Below are 17,346 nucleotides of genomic sequence, written 5' to 3' on the forward strand. Positions count from 1 at the left end.
GAATGATTGGAACCGACTGGTTCACCTATTCCGTTGCGTTCTAGTTCAATTCAATATCCGGGAATAATATGGCGATCCGAAACTCTGAATGACAGACAGTAAATTTTAAAGCTGCTGAAAAATTTATTTATTTGCCAAAAATTTGCAACGGTAATACGCGAAACTATTGTAAAAGTATTGCATAACATGTGCCCCATACGCTGTGCATGTTTTTAAACCTTAACGCAGCGTTAAATTGGTGAAAAATTGCATCGGAATAGAAGCGAAGAAAAATTTTCCCTTAGTTGCTTAATTTGCCTTCGTCGTCGTCCGCCTGCTATTCGACTTTGGCGTGCGTGTGATTGTGGTTTCGCTCGACTTAGTAGCGTCCTCTCGCTTGTGCATACACTATGTTGTACGACTGACAAGCTGGTTGGCAATTGTTATCTCGCTTTGACGCGACGTTCGCTCGGTTTCGTTCGCTGTAAAATGTGTAAAGTGATTTTTTGCCTGCGCTCGTTTGGGGCGAAGTCGAAAATGCTCGAAAAAGTTTTATAAATAAAGTACTGCAATTTAATATATATATATATTATAATTCGTCTTATATGCAGCAAGAATCTAACGTTTATTTGGTGTACTCGACGAGATTATATAAAGCGTAAAAGCACGCTGTGCCAGCTTCAAAATTACCAATTGCGCATCGATTAGCCAGGCAAAAGGACTAAAATTAAATTATTTATTTATTAAATAGATGTGTAGCCATGTTTTTCTGTGTTTTCCCCCCCTTTTTTTTAACAAGTTACTACGAAAACGTGAATTAGGCAAACGGAAAATTAAAACGAGTGTATATATGTGTGTATGTACATACATATGTACAACGGCGAACGAATGAGTGTGCAATGCTGAAGAAGTGAAAGAATGCGCAGCGTTGCCATACGGTCGCGATCTGTCTGTGCATGTGCATGTGTGTTTTTGTGTGTGCGTGTATCTTTATATATGCACATATATAATCTAGCTCAATTCCTTAACAAAATCAATAAAAACGCAGCACGCTTTGTATAAGAAAACGAAAAAATACATGAAATTGTGTTTGGCGTTTTTGTCAATGGCAAAAAGCAAAAAAAAAAAAATAAAAAAAAACCCAAAATGTCAAATTCTTTGAAGTAATTTATTATTTAATATTTTGTTAAAAAATTCGTATTTGTACACGGCAAGCACGCGTGAATTGATTTTAAAGGAAGCCCAATCGAGACTAAAATGAATAATGATGCGAAAAATCATGATTGCGATGACTTAAACTTGAATTTAAATAACGTGCGCTCTGCGTATTTAAACAAAAACAAAACAAAGACAACAACAGCTGCAAAACCAACAACAACAGCAGCAGCATCAGCAGCAACAACAACAACTATAACAACACAAATTAAAGCTAACGGCGCATCTGCACAAAGAATTGCAGCATCAAAGAACAACAACGTCAGACAGGTGAATTACACCGGTCCGCGGATTGCAGCCGCCCGACACTCGATAGCGGCTGCGCTCATTGCGAACAACATCAAGAACACCAATAACAACAGCAGTAAGAAGAAGGCTGTCAAGCATGAGCCGACTGTTGTTGCCAAGGATCTGACAACCAATACAGCAGCAACTGCAGTTGAGCTGAGTCAATTGAAGCAGAAAAGCACCAGCAGCAACGCAAGTGTCAGTTTAAAAGTTAACAGCAGCAGCAGCAACAACAACAACAGCGCGTTAGCCACTGCCAATACTAACAGTACTACCAGTTACAATAACAACAACAACAAAATGTCTAAAACGGTTGCCAGCAAAACAAACGCGCAATGCGATGCGGCTGCGGCCGCATTCGTTACAGCTGGCACTACAACCACGCCCACAGCCACGCCCATGCCCGCCACAACAACAACAACCACAACAATAAGTGAAACGGCAACCATGAACGCACCCATTGCGGCCGCTGCAGCCGCCAAATTTCGAGCGGCTATCGCCTCTGCGCCCGCGCCCGCACCCACGCCAAGCAGCTCGAAAAAAACGCGAGCTGCTTACGCAGCCCTCAAGCGGCAGGTAGCCATGCAACAGCAGCAGCAGCAAAATGCCACGCCCTCTACTGGAGCAACAGGATCAGGTGCCGCCCCCGCTAGCAGCACAGACTCTGCGCATTTAAAATTCGCAGCAACAACTCTGCTAATGGGCGCCGCTGCCGCTGCTGCCGATAGCAACGCTGGCGCTGCTGTTGGCCTCGGTCTGCCGCCGCAAACGAGCAGCTCGGCGGCAACAGCTGTCGCTGTGCTTAAGCAAAAGCTGAAGGATGTGGGTGCAATTTCAAACGCGGCTGCCGCCGCAGCAGCCGCTGCGAATCGTTCAGCCGCCGCCTCATCATCAACATCATCCAACTCCTCGCCACTGTCATCGTCGGTGGGCATTGTGAATGCCATTTCATCAGCATTGCAGAATATCATAACAACGGATACAGATACGGATACTGAGTTCTATCCGCAGCCCGTCACCACAGATCTATCTGAATCTGAGGAGGAGTCTGTCTCCGAGGTGAGTAAAATATTTCAAACATATTAAATTGTCTTAGATATTTTTTTTTTGCGTATTTGAGCTATACGCTAGATGTGTGCGCCTATGTGTGTTGACTCTCAGACTCTCTCTTTGAGTATTTAGGACCGTTTTACATATACCAGCTACCTATCTATTTCTCATACTGTGAACTTAAATTGAGAGACGTAACAGGTGGTTTTTCCTACGCTAGCATGTTTTAATCATTGACACTTTGAAATGTTCAATTTGTCTCTCTTCAATGTTTTTTGCTACATGTCATACATAGTTTGCAAACTGGTAAAATCTGCAAAAGTCTTCCTTATCCCCCAATCACATTATAAAAACAACCGGATTTCGAATTTCTTAAGAACACGTCAGAGGTATACCGCTTCATCGAATCAACTTGTGATAAGAGTTTAAAATTGCTTGCAGTTTTCTTATACTCTCCTGGGCACAAAACAACAATTTAATTTATACTTTGCCAATTTATTTTACATATTTTATGTATATTAGTGAAAATGGAAATTGGCAATCTTTTATATTTTGGTTCAGTTTGGTCCTTTCATTCTTTTTTCGGATTAACCTCGTTGTCCATGTCCATTTCATTACTTCATTCGCATCTGGTTAAAAATCTTCTAGAATTGGACTATGTAAATTGAACTATTAAAGGTTTCCGTCTCTTCCTTGTATATTTTTCGCTGCATAATAAATAAATTAAAAATCATTTTAAATAGATCGGAGTAGCGTTCATGTCCATTCTCTACTATAATTTTTTCTCCTGCATTTCTCCAAACGCTACTCGTTGCCGTCATCAGTTAACACAGCTGTCTGAACAGTCGCGGATTGACATATTTTGTATACTTATATAATGCAAAAATTTCGTTAGAATTAATAAACTCAAGTTTCCTTATACTTAACCCATATGATATATACAAGTTGTTCTAAAGTTTTCGTCTGAAATCAATAAATCGACCTCTCTTTCATTTGAGCAAGCTGAAAAACCCGTTTCCAGTAGCATTTCTGTATGACTCGGTGTTTGGTTTTTTTTCTTCTTCTCTGTGGGGCATTGTGAATTACATTCGTTCGCGTAAAATATACATGCATAAGAAAATCAGCTGTGCAGCTGCTGCTGTTTGTTAGTATTTATATAAATATATATATATATTTCTTTGTCTGGCCTTTCGAGGATATATGTAGCACATATTGTTATACATACATATATCAACATACATAAATATTGTCTACTTAGTCCGAAAGGTCATTAGGAGATTCTTTCGTTTCATTTTGGACGCTTAAGATAATTCTCAACTTCGAACATCCATTCAATTAACAATGTTACTGACCCCCCTACCGAGTGCATATTATCTGTCTCACTTTCTCACGGTTCATTAATGAGTTACGTATTCATGCCCAACGTTGTTGGATTAGTGGCACTTTGAATGCTGCGTTGTTTGCAGGTTAAATTTACTCTAGCGGTTAGGTAGTCTGGCAACGCCAAGCTCCTTTACTGTTCATGTTGTTGTTTTTGACAAATGAAATCGTGTATGAGGAGCAATTGTGCAAAACTACAAAGCAAAATAAGAGATACAAAAAAAAATAATACAAAAACAACGTTGAAAATGAACGTAAAGTGTAATGACCGGTTGATATTATATACTTGATAACATTTTTTTTAAAAGGCTAATATGAAAAGTTTGAGTATAACGTGCCAAATATATTTTCAATAAAAATAAAACAAAATGCACACAGTATACATGTCCATGTACATGTACACACTAACAAACACACTTACGCACTCCAACGCCCGAAATGAGAGAAAAAGCAGAGAGACAAACGCATGAGCAACCGAAAACGCATGTCGTGGCGGCGACAGCGATTGAACTCGTTTGAGTTTTGTTCTTAACATTTTCTACATTAAATACTTATATACATGCATTTGTATGTAAACATGCGTATGCCCCGTTCCTTCATTCACTAAAGGTTACTGGCAATTATATGTGCATGCATATATATGTACGAATATGTATGATTGTGTTCGATGCTAATTGAATCATAATTTCCCTTAATATTTTGGCGTGGGCGCAACACATATATATGTATATTCAAACTTGAGCGACTATATGATTTTACATATATAAATCAATGAACATTACTTACATATGCATACGTACATGTTTCTAAACCGCTATCACAGTGCAACTGAATGGAATGACTCATGTTATTCTTAAAATTCCAAAGAAACCGTTTTCCCTTTTCCCCTTTGACTTGCAAATTTGTAATAAAAAACCAGCGAGCACCGCACGCACGAACCAATATAGGTGCAAAGTATTGCATGTGTATTTGCGCCGAAACGGAATAAAATGGAAATGGTAATGAATGAAAGCAAAAAGCACACGGGCAACAATAATTTGATGGTCTTGCTGATGTTTCTTCTTTTTTTTGTGCTACGAGCTTTGTCGTGATCTGGCAACGCTGTATGTTAAAAGATTTGCCGCATATTTAGAGTATTATCTGTGTAAAAAATATGTTAACTGTATTAAATACAACTCAGGCACTTGCGTGTGTGTTACACTAAATTTAAATGTAAACTAATAGTACGCCGTGTAAATGTAATCATATTTCATGATCTTTGACAATTAAAAAAACTCAAAAAATTCTTGTTCTAATTGCATTTGATATCTGACAACTACTCATACCACCCAAGAATGGTTCAATCGTCACTTTTTGACAGTATAATGCGTGCTTCAGTTAAAGATTTGGTACGGCGTGCGTTATCCACCATGGACTTTGTGTTGCAGTCCTTTGTTCAAGTAATATCAACATGTGTTTCCTTGATTTTCAAGCCAAGCAAAGATCGAACCGCGTCAATATCGTATTGAACTGGTTTTAGTTAACATACATGCATATTTCGCTTTAGTTATTTTTATTATTTATGTATGTTTCTTACGTTTCTCTTTATTTGTAGATCCTATTGGCATTCTTGTGTTTAAGGCCAGATCTCCTGGTAAGTTGCGCGTTAAAAGTGCCTATAAAAAACTATAATCGAAGAGTTACCTAGTTATCAATTTATTTTGACCGATTGTCTAAATTTTCAATTAGCTCTACTTAACCCAAACTAAAGCAACAACAAATCTTAACCAAGTGCTTCATAGGTTAAACGAAAATTGTTTGAAAGTTTGGTCAAAACGATTTACATGTTTTTGTTGTATGCACTTTGATTAAGGCTACCTAAAAAACTACTAAACCCAATAGCAAAATGGGTTACTGTTTACAATAATAAAAATAATAATAATAATTATAACAAAAATACTACTACCATTACTACCACTTGGATTCTGTAACAACACACAAAGCATCATATTGCTGGCCTTAGACAACAAGAATGTGCTCTTTAAGTGCTCCACTGATTAGTTCAAGCTTTAATACTACAATTTCCAGCAACCTTCTTCAGCCATCTTTTAACTCGAGCACAAAAATACATATATTTAACACAATTCGAACAATTTCCACAATATATTGCGCGATTCGTAGAGCTAATACGAATGATAATTTTTATGTTTTCAGGATGATATACCCGAGTCTGATCGCGATAGCTGTCCGCATGAGGAAGGCGAAGTGCGTGACGATGATGACGAGACGGAAGAGGAATCCGAAGATTCCGATGAATCTGAGGGTGATGACGAGGAAGAAGATGAAGAGATTGGTAAGCAAATGAAAATGTTCACTCCAACATAAATTTAATAACACTGTTCAAAACCCCGTCATCGACAGACGTACTGCAAGATAACGATGCTGATGATGAGGACATCGACGATGAGGATGATGATGAAGATGCGCCAGAGGTTAAGAACTTTATGCTTGAGCCCAACAACAAGCGTTCAAGTAATCTCACGGCCCTACTGGAGGCAGCCGCAAACGAAAAGGCACCCGTACTCCGCCACGCCACCCACGCGATCGATGAGACGAAGCAGGCGCTAACCAAAATGCGTTGTGCGAACAGTCCGCGCGACAAAAAGTAAGTAGACCGTAGATGAGTAGCCATCCGATATGGATGTACGTCTGCATTTTTCAAATTTATAACATTAAACTGCAATTTACAGTAGTGGTTTCTCGCGCAGCCTTGCCAACGCCTGCGCGGACAATGATGTCAATACGGTGAAGCGTTTACTTTGCAAAGGCAATTTAAACGAAGCAGCAGCCTCCACGGACGAGGGCGAGTCGTTATTGTCGATGGCTTGTTCCGCGGGCTACTATGAGCTGGCACAGGTATGTATTATCCAAAAGGTGGTTACATAAAAACAATGGGGGAGTGCATGCAGGGCAAGAGATTTATTATAAAATACCTAAGAAATACTTATGCCTTGTTGATATCATAAAAAAAAGCTATAACGTAAATAGAACAAGATTGTATGATTTTTAGAAAATGATTTAATTATTTAAAGTATTAAAAGAATTTTACAATCGATTATTAACCGTTTCCATTGATTGGCATATTGATTCGGCTCGACATAGTTCTGTGTGGCAATATCAATTATATTGTGTGAGTGGCAACTTCATGTTGCACAGATTTGCCATTCTAAATTATCAATCTATCGATATTTCGATAAAGTGCTAGAAGCAGCAGGAGCAAAGTTGCATGATTTTTAACAGATTCACTCTGATAAATTAGCAGAAAAGTAGCGAAGTCAGTTAGTAGTTGCCGAATTGTTCAATTACTAAGCATTGTAAATTGATCGAAACAATTGATAATTGTTCTTTGAAATAGGTTTTGCTGGCTATGTCAGCAGCTCAAGTCGAGGACAAAGGACAAAAAGACTCGACACCACTAATGGAAGCTGCTTCAGCCGGACACTTGGACATTGTAAAACTGCTGCTTAGCCACAACGCCGATGTAAATGCGCATTGTACAACTGGAAATACACCTCTAATGTTTGCCTGCGCTGGGGGTCAGGTGGATGTTGTGAAAGTGCTGCTAAAGCATGGAGCTAACGTTGAGGAGCAGAACGAGAACGGACATACACCGCTAATGGAGGCTGCCTCCGCTGGCCACGTGGAAGTAGCCAAGGTAAATATTTTTGTTAAATGTGTTTTTCATTTTTTGCATTTCTTCACCCGTATAATAAATATTTAAAGCTAGCAACTGATTAGAATCCGAGATTTGATTAATTTGCGGCCAATTTCGATAATCGAGTTACTGATTTCGAAACTTGGAATCGTATATTCCATGATTTAGTTTGATCTTATCTGATGCATACGAGATGATTTCTTCTATTGTTTTAATCAATATTCATCTTCGTTTTGAAATGTCAAATTAATGCTGAATGAACCATTGCAGGTGCTGCTTGAACATGGCGCCGGCATCAACACCCACTCGAATGAGTTTAAGGAGAGCGCACTAACATTAGCCTGCTATAAGGGTCATTTGGATATGGTGCGTTTTCTCCTACAAGCGGGCGCTGATCAGGAGCATAAAACTGATGAAATGCACACGGCCCTAATGGAGGCTTCAATGGACGGACACGTGGAGGTGGCACGCTTATTATTGGACTCTGGAGCGCAGGTTAATATGCCAACTGATTCATTTGAGTCACCGCTTACACTTGCTGCCTGTGGTGGCCATGTGGAGCTCGCAACGCTGTTAATCGAGCGCGGCGCCAACATTGAGGAGGTCAACGATGAAGGGTACACGCCCCTCATGGAAGCAGCGCGTGAAGGCCACGAGGAAATGGTGGCACTGCTGCTCAGCAAGGGAGCTAACATTAATGCCACCACTGAGGAAACCCAGGAAACTGCACTCACACTTGCCTGTTGTGGTGGCTTTAGCGAAGTGGCCGCTTTTCTCATTAACGGAGGTGCCAATTTAGAGCTGGGCGCTTCCACGCCCCTCATGGAAGCCTCACAGGAAGGTCACACCGATCTGGTGCGTTTCCTGTTGCAGAACAAGGCTAATGTGCACGCTGAGACGCAAACTGGGGACACAGCACTAACGCATGCCTGCGAGAATGGGCATACAGATGCTGCCGGTGTGCTCTTGTCGTATGGCGCCGAACTGGAGCACGAATCGGAAGGTGGGCGTACACCACTGATGAAAGCCTGTCGTGCCGGTCACCTGTGCACTGTCAAGTTCCTCATACAAAAGGGCGCCAATGTGAACAAGCAGACGACGAGCAATGATCACACTCCTCTCTCACTGGCTTGCGCCGGTGGACATCAGTCTGTAGTTGAGCTGTTGCTCAAAAACAATGCGGATCCCTTTCACAAGCTCAAGGACAACAGCACAATGCTGATCGAGGCCTCCAAGGGTGGCCACACACGTGTTGTAGAGCTGCTCTTTCGCTATCCGCACATCTCACCCACAGAGCTAACTGCGGGCACAAGTGCCCAGACAGTTAATCAAATACGTCAGCAAAAGATATTGCAACAGCAGATACAGCATCAGCTGCAGATGCAGCAGTTGACTGCCCCTCCCGGCCTGCACGAGGTGTCTGAGGCAGCACGCGCCAACAATCAGCAACTGTTATATCAGCAGCAATTCAGCGGCAATTCCCCCAGCAACATTGTGGCCCTAGGCACTGGTGATTTTCTAGATGCTGGTGAGCTTCAGCTAACGGCGGCTACTGCCTCGAGCGTCACTGATGCGGCAGCCACAGAGGAGTATGTCTCTGCTGTGGGTGGTGCCGGTGGCGGTGGTATTGACCTCACCACGCTGAGCGCACAACAGCAGGAGGGCCTTATTGCCAAATCGCGCCTATTTCATTTGCAGCCCGGATTTGAGCAACAGCAACAAACGACACTGCCACCAACTGGTGCTCAGCTGGTGCCCTGCAAGCACTTTGATCTGGACATGGAGCACATTAACTCGCTAACGCCGCCACAAAAGGCACCACCAGCGCCACCTGTTCTCTTGCACACTGTTTGCCAGCAACCTGTTCTACAGCAACAACAACAGCATCAGCTGCAGCAACAGCAGCCAAAGCTCAAGGGCGTTGGTTCTCGCAAGAATCGCCAGCTTTTAAACGAGCTGAAGACTATTGGCTTACCGCTGGAGGCAATTGATTTGCCGCTGGAACAACATTCTGATCAAGTGCGCTCACAGCCCCTAGGCGAGGATGACAAGCAGCAGCAACTACATCAGCAGCAACAGCATCAGCAGTTTGCCTGTGCTGGAGATGAATCGCGTTTGCAGAGGCGTCGAGGCTTTGATGCACCCTGCGAAGCTACCGATGGCAGCGACGCAATTTCGGAAACCAATCCAAAAGGTATTTTGAAGAAGAAAGGCGCTGTAAAAACCATTCTCAACGTTATCTGTTGCTTTCAGTTGCCGCTGCCAATGATAGCAATCAAAGTACATACACTGCTAACGAGAACAGCTCACAAACTCCGGCGGTAATTGCCAAATAGATTTATAGTTTTACCATGATTGATTAAATTGTGCGTGGTTTGCTTGCAGCTCAATACTAGTGGCTCTGGCGCAATAACCCACTCATCGGAAGTGCTGCAGAGCACGGCAATTTGCGATCGGCCCAAGGTGAAGGCAAGCAACAAGAATAATCGTAAGCAGGCGGCTGCATTAGCAGCCCAGACATCGGCTGCCTCAACACCAGCGGGACAGCAGGGGCAGGTGTTGCCTCTGCAGCAGAATCAAATGGTTTCCATTTACAACAACTTGGTAAGCATTAGCTTATATAATTTGTAACTAAATCTGTTCAGAAATAATTACTTTCTGCAACTAGAATTGTTTTAATTTGCGAGAGATAGATATGACTGTTACGAGATAATAGGGGCTTTCAATGCTTTAAAATTATCGAAAATAAAGGGACATAATTAGATTGTTAAAAAACGAAAAGATTTGCTGCAAAATGGATTTTAATTGCTTCTATTCTTTCATTAACATTTTCTCATCAAAATACATCAGAATTCTTGAAGAAAAATGAAACATTAAAAAATGAAAGCAATGGAATTAAATCAATCGGAAAACGGACATTTTATTTCTGCATATTTGCCATATGTATATCAAACATTATTTGGAAGAAATCTTAAGTAAAAACATGTCCCATATCTTGTGACACGTAAGGTTATCTGCTATATAAATATATTATAATTTAAAGTAGCATTTATCAAAGCTATACAAATATGTCAGGGATTCAATCGGTTTTAAAGATGCAGTAAAAACTAGCTTTTTGTTTGCTAATATACTTTAGCCACTCTCTCGACAACTTTTACCAAACTAAACTTAAAACAAAATTACTATAGTAATATCATGAAATCAAACCAAGCAAAACAATATTCATATGTTTTCTTTCATCACTTTAAAGACGTAAGACTATCATGTGATTTAGTTTATTTTTCGCTTTCAAACAAATTACATGTTGCTCAGGAACTTATAACTTAACTAATGAACAATTCATACGATTAAAAGCAATTGCAGCAGCAACAGGAGCTTCAGTTACAGCAGCAAATGCAGCAAACGCAGCTACAATTGCAGCAGCATCTGCAATTGCATCATCAGCAGTGCGCCGCCTCTGTTGTGGATTACTCAAATTCGCCGGCCTCGCCAATGGCTTCCCCAACAGGCTGCACTGGTAACAGCTTTGGGGATCAGCAGCAACAGCAACAGCCGCCATTGGAAGGAGCTGGCAGTGATGTGCTGCAGCACAAGGCTGCCATGGAGGACTTTCGTGGCCTGCTTGAGACTGCGGTCAATGAGTCAAGGGGTGGCCATTCGCTGGCCCGATTTAATGATAAGCTGGCCAATGCTCCGCAGTTGAAGTTCTTTAAGGATGGTTGGCAGATGCACAATTTTTTTGGCGAGCAACCTAAATCCCCAACTGAAACGCCGCCAGAAATGGAAGAGACGATCATGTCGCCAAGTATGGAACGTGTCGAAACCCGGGCCGAAATGAAGAATCTGGCCACGCTCTGCTCCGCAGCAGCCATGGCGGCTCAGGTGACAGCGGCAAATAAGGAAATCGACGAAATTGCTACCGATATCGAGAGTGACGAGGGCGAGGCCGATGGCGAAGAAAATACGCTGCCACCGGAACCTATTGAGCTGACCGACACTATCATAGAGGAGGAGGTAGTGGACGATGACGACGATGAAGATGACCCGGATACCCAAAGCGGTGAAATTGATAAACTTACCTATGATGATGATGATGCGGATGCGGATGTTGACTACATTGACGAAGACGATGGCGGCGACGACGACGACGAAGACGACGAGTTCTTCCTGGACGTCGATGTGGCCGTTGGCGATCAGAGCGACGCCAACTCAAAAAATGGTGCCGCTCTGCCTCCAAAGCAACGTAAAATATCAACAAGACTGGAGAATCTAATACTAACCAAACCCGATGTGTTGTCTCAATCAATATGCGATTTCCGTCAGGATTTGCCCAATTCTGAACTGATGCATATGCTGCCCATTAAGGCGGCGGCCGCCAATAATGCAGCTTTAAATAGTCTACTCCAACAGCAACTGGCAGCAGCCACTGCAGCAGCTGTGCATGCCAAGGCTCACAGCCAACAGCACCAGGATTCAGAGCAGTGCGGTAAGTTACCGCATAGGATCATAAATTTGTTCTGATTCATAATATATTTGCTAACAGATGATGCAGCGGCTGCAGCTGGGGAGCTGTATGCCGGCCTAGAACACTTTGCCAGTGATGGAGCCGATGGAGGACAGTATGACATAACTGGTGAAATGGAGGACATATTCCAGGTACTTGCACAAACCATAAACTAACTTCACAGTTTGGTCACACGACTGGCTATGGAAAGTGTAGAAACTACATTTTCTTTAACTTTTTCCCTCTAAATAGGAGCTGGCCAGCAATCTGCACTATCCAGAACTCGCCGAGTTCAGCCTTAATCAGATGTGCAAGGGCAGGTTCACTGGCCATTGGTCACAATCGTCCGGCAAATGGAGCGGTCAGGAGCAGCTATTGGCAGCAGCAGCTGCACAGCACTCGCAGGCGTTATTGAGTGCAGGTGATGCTTCAACAGACGCACAGCAGCGTCAAGCGAATCTCGTGCTTCTGGATTATCCCATGCAGTCGCAACAGTCGCTGCAACAACGCTTGCTCGATCCCGAGGAGCTGCAGAACATGCAGGTATGGGTGCATATTTAATAGCTGTATTATCGAGTTAATATTTGGTATCTGTCACTCTGTGTAGCACCAGCAGACGCCTGTTGCATTATTGCCATTCTCTGCTGACAATGCCGCCGCTGGTGTTGCCACACAGCAACAACAGCAGCAGCAGATTCATTCAGCACTGCCCAACACCGCCGAGTTCCAGTTGCAGCATCAGCAGCAGCAAATGACGTTGGAAGGGGATCCCGAGTTGAAGCAACAGCTGCAACAACTGCACCATTTGCAGCAGCAGCAACACTCGAATGCGCGCATCATTAAAGCCGTTGCAGCGGCAACCGGCCAACAACAACAACAGCAGCCAGCTGCCAATTTTGTATACAACGTGGAGAGCGGCGACAAGAATGCGCCGCCAGTGCAGTTCTTGTTCCAGTTACCACCGAACATGGCGCAACAACCGCAGCAGCAGCAGCAGCAACAACAACATCAGCAGCAGGCTTTGGGCGATCAGACATCAGATCAACAGAGCCATCAACAACAATTACTGCACTGTGAACAACAGCAGCAGCATATGTTTCAGCAACGCGCTGAGCGACTGCTTCAGCAGCAACAGCAGCGACCATCCACACAAAGTGAATTGGAGCAGGTGGCGCAAGAGTTGCTGCTGCAGCAGCGGCAATCACCCGCCGTCGGTCCTGTTGTTGGTGTTCAGGCGATGCCCATACCCCAGAGTCTAAAGCAGAAGCACTTTAATTTGCAGGAGCAGCTTTTGCTGCACCCCCCGCCACATATGCAGGCGCCCACATGCGTACAGCATCAGGTAAGCATCGTGGATTAGAGCAGGCCCAATCAGTTTAAAGTTTTATATAAACGTGTATTTCCAGGTGTCCACACAGACGCATACTGGCTCCGTTGTAGTGCCTCAGCAGTTCACACAGTTTGCGCTGCAGCAGCAGCAGCAACAACAACAACAACAGCAGCAGCAACAACAGACAACCCAACAACAGCAGCAGCAAAATGAACTATCCATTTGGCCAATGTCCACTCCCAACACACCAGCAGGAACAGCGGGAACTGGCGCCACTAAATCAATGCCCGGCGGCATTGCCAAGAAAGCAATTGACAAGCAATCTCGCAAGGATCGACGCTGTTCCGGTTTCCGCCAAACACCAGCTGGAAGTCAAGGTATATATCGCATATAATTTCCCTAGAAATATATCCTTGTTAATAAAAAATATTATCTTGGCTAACAGTCAATACCAATCAGCATCAGCAGCCGGTGGCAACAGCAACGGCGGTGGCGGCGGCAGCTGCAGCGGCGGCTGCTGCACAACAACAGGCACAATTACAAAATCAGCTGGCGGTTGCAGCCGTGGACAAAACAATAGAGATTGATTCGGAAACAGAGTCAAATCATGATACGGCACTGACGCTAGCCTGCGCTGGTGGCCATGAGGAGTTGGTGGAGCTGCTCATCAGCCGGGGTGCAAATATCGAGCATCGTGACAAAAAGGGATTCACGCCTCTGATACTGGCAGCCACAGCGGGACATGAAAAGGTTGTAGAGATTCTGCTCAAGCATAATGCTGAGCTAGAGGCGCAATCGGAACGCACCAAGGACACCCCATTATCGCTGGCCTGCTCTGGCGGTCGCTATGAAGTGGTCGAGCTACTGCTCGGCGTCGGTGCCAATAAAGAGCATCGCAATGTGTCCGACTACACGCCACTCAGTTTGGCCGCCAGTGGTGGCTATGTGAACATCATCAAACTGCTGCTCAACCATGGCGCCGAGATCAATTCTCGTACTGGTAGCAAACTGGGAATTTCGCCATTAATGTTGGCTGCCATGAATGGGCATACGGCCGCGGTTAAACTGCTGCTGGATCAGGGATCTGATATAAACGCACAGATTGAGACAAATCGCAATACGGCACTGACGCTCGCCTGCTTCCAGGGACGTCATGAGGTGGTAAGTTTACTGCTTGATCGACGGGCCAATGTCGAGCATCGCGCCAAAACCGGCTTGACACCGCTGATGGAGGCCGCATCTGGCGGCTATATTGAAGTGGGTCGTGTACTGCTTGACAAGGGTGCCGATGTAAACGCAGCGCCTGTGCCTACGTCGAGGGATACAGCACTCACTATTGCCGCCGACAAGGGTCACCAAAAGTTCGTAGAACTGCTTTTGTCGCGCGGCGCAAGCGTTGAGGTGAAGAACAAAAAGGGTAATTCACCTCTTTGGCTGGCGGCACACGGTGGTCATTTGAGCGTCGTGGAACTGCTGTACAATCACAATGCAGACATTGATTCACAGGATAATCGACGCGTCTCCTGCCTGATGGCCGCTTATCGCAAGGGCCACACCAAAATTGTGAAATGGATGGTACAGTATGTGTCCCAGTTTCCCTCGGACCAGGAAATGATTCGTTTCATTGGAACTATTAGCGATAAAGAGCTGACTGACAAGTGCTACGACTGTATGAAAATCTTGCGGTCCGCCAAGGAAGCACAGGCGGTCAAGGCCAATAAGAATGCCTCCATATTGCTAGAAGAGCTCGATTTGGAGCGAACGCGCGAAGAAAGTCGAAAAGCGGCCGCAGCTCGTCGTCGCGAGCGCAAAAAGAAGAAAAAAATGGAAAAGAAAGAGGAGAAGCGACGCCAGCAACAGGTAAGCAATGGATCCAACGGTGGCGATGATGATCAGCAAGGCGACGACGACGATGCTAGCGACAATGACAAGGACGATGACACTGACAAGGAGGACGACGATGAGGAAACGCCGCCTGCACGCGAAGAAGGCGATTCAGGCATTGATCAAGGCTCCTGCTCCAGCGGCGATACAAAAGCGACGCGCCTTATCACCAACCAGCCGGACAATGTCAATGCCAATGGCAGCGGCAATCCCTCGGCCAAAAAGACTAAAAAGCAACAACAGCTACAGCAGCAGAAAACTAAAACGCAGCAGCAGATTCTACCCGGCAGCGAAGCAGTCTGCACATTACCAGCTGTTGCTCCAGTGGTGTCCACGCCCAATGGGAAGAGTGCCGTTGTGGTCAAAAAACTGCCAGCCACTGAGAGCGTTAAACTGCCGTCCAGCAGCAGTCAACAATCGGTTGGTCAGCAACTGAAGCGTCAGGCTGATGCCAAAAAGGAGGAACCACTAGCGGCAACAACAGCTGCAACAACTACACCCACTGCCAACAGCAGCAAGAAAACAGCTAAGGAAACAACCAGCAACAAGCGCGAAAAGGAAAATCTGGCACCCAAGGAGTCCATGCCAGTGCCAAAGCCACAAACTCCTGGTTCGGCCAGCAAATTGCAGCCGGTTAGCAACGATTCCGCCAGCAACATTGCATCGCGCAAGGATGTCGTAAAATCCAGCAGCTCAACGGCTGGCCCTGCGCAGGCCAAGCGTAGCGAAGTGGACGGCTGGAAGGAAGTGGTGCGCAAGAGTAGCGCCCAGCAGACGACAATTGTAAGCTCGTCGGCTGGTGGCATTCCCTCAATTGGCGCTGGCGGCGCTGGCAGCACAAATGTAACGCCCAACAACTCAACGACCAGTGTGAATAGCGGCGGTGCTGGGCAACATCATCATTCGGTGAGCAGTTCCAGTTCAAGCTCGCTGGCCACCTCCGCACCAGAAATGACATGCAAGAAGGTGCAGGTGCCGGTGAATGCCATATCACGTGTGATCGGACGCGCCGGCAGCAACATCAATGCTATTCGTGCCACCACTGGCGCCCACATTGAGGTGGAAAAACAGGGCAAGAATCAATCGGAGCGCAGCATTACCATTAAGGGTCTTACCGATGCCACAAAGCAGGCTCACATGCTCATTCTATCGCTTATCAAGGATCCCGATGTGGACATATTGCAAATGTTGCCACGCATCAACAGTAGCATTAAAGCGGGCGCCACAAGTGCAGCCTCCGGTGGAGCCGGTAGTAGCTCTGCGCAAATGACTGTCGGCACCTGGGATAATCGTACGGCTGCCCTGGGTGTATCGGGCACAACGGCTGTGGGTAATTACTCCTCGGCTGCATCTACGACATCCACATCGTCGAGCTCCTCGGCCAGCTCAACGCCGGCCGTGGCATATAGTAATGCGCAAGTCCACAATGCCAAACAACAGGCATCCGCTAGCGGCGCCAAAGCACAAAGCGGACGGGGTGGTGCCTCCAAGTCGAATGCTGCCGGCGGAAAAGCTTCAAGTTCGTCGCGTGGTCAGAGCAGTCGAGCATATAGTAGCTCGCAGCAGCAGTCGGCACGTGGCGGCACTTCCTCATCCTCTTCTGCGAACGGTGTGGTCTCCACTCTAGCATCGAAAACTAAACCGGAAAACTCAAGCACGGTCAAGTCGTCAGCCACGTTTACCAATCAAAAGGGCTCCGCAGCAGTACAGGGCAAATCTTCTCAGAGCTTTGGGATGAAGGTAGCGCCAACTGCGGCACAATCGCCCAAAAAGCTGGATACACTTGGCGGCGTTGGTGCCATCGGTGGACGCAACAGTGGCGGTGTAGTTGTTGCGCCCTTTGGGCGTGGCAAACCTGTGGGTGGCGCAATTGCATCCGTTTCGCAACTGGGCAACAGTAACAACAACACATTGGCTGGACCAATTGGTACTTTCAACGTGGCAGATGTAGCCGCAGTGAATGCAGCAGCAGCAGCGGCCGCTGCTGCCAGCGCAAACAACAGCAGCAACAACAATAACAAT

At 45.2% G+C, this 17,346-nt stretch overlaps 1 protein-coding gene across 7 annotated transcripts in view; it reads left to right on the top strand.

Annotated features, from left to right (window-relative positions):
- Window positions 1–5: 5 nt before the first annotated feature.
- Window positions 6–17,346, top strand: part of mask (multiple ankyrin repeats single KH domain) — a 20,158-nt gene continuing 2,817 nt past the window's right edge. For 2 of the 7 annotated variants that reach the window (XM_064679519.1, XM_064679546.1), the window contains exons 1-16: window positions 6–150; window positions 1,195–2,541; window positions 5,507–5,545; window positions 6,106–6,244; window positions 6,313–6,556; window positions 6,642–6,807; window positions 7,307–7,606; window positions 7,877–9,800; window positions 9,860–9,927; window positions 9,992–10,210; window positions 10,961–12,092; window positions 12,150–12,262; window positions 12,363–12,653; window positions 12,718–13,452; window positions 13,517–13,817; window positions 13,886–17,346. The exon at window positions 13,886–17,346 is cut by the window's right edge and continues 1,689 nt beyond it. In XM_064679519.1, the coding sequence (XP_064535589.1) occupies window positions 1,237–2,541; window positions 5,507–5,545; window positions 6,106–6,244; window positions 6,313–6,556; window positions 6,642–6,807; window positions 7,307–7,606; window positions 7,877–9,800; window positions 9,860–9,927; window positions 9,992–10,210; window positions 10,961–12,092; window positions 12,150–12,262; window positions 12,363–12,653; window positions 12,718–13,452; window positions 13,517–13,817; window positions 13,886–17,346 (10,437 nt within the window). In that variant the 5' untranslated portion in view covers window positions 6–150; window positions 1,195–1,236. Of the gene's footprint in view, window positions 151–1,144; window positions 2,542–5,244; window positions 5,352–5,506; window positions 5,546–6,105; window positions 6,245–6,312; window positions 6,557–6,641; window positions 6,808–7,306; window positions 7,607–7,876; window positions 9,801–9,859; window positions 9,928–9,991; window positions 10,211–10,960; window positions 12,093–12,149; window positions 12,263–12,362; window positions 12,654–12,717; window positions 13,453–13,516; window positions 13,818–13,885 lie in introns of those variants that run through there. The other 5 variants (XM_064679537.1, XM_064679554.1, XM_064679563.1 and 2 more) reach the window with 5 other exon arrangements.

This window comes from Drosophila montana, unplaced genomic scaffold (genome assembly GCF_035044405.1).
Source record: "Drosophila montana isolate Dmon_TW-CO22-7 unplaced genomic scaffold, ASM3504440v1 contig_1264_1, whole genome shotgun sequence".
NCBI classification, from domain to species: domain Eukaryota; kingdom Metazoa; phylum Arthropoda; class Insecta; order Diptera; family Drosophilidae; genus Drosophila; species Drosophila montana.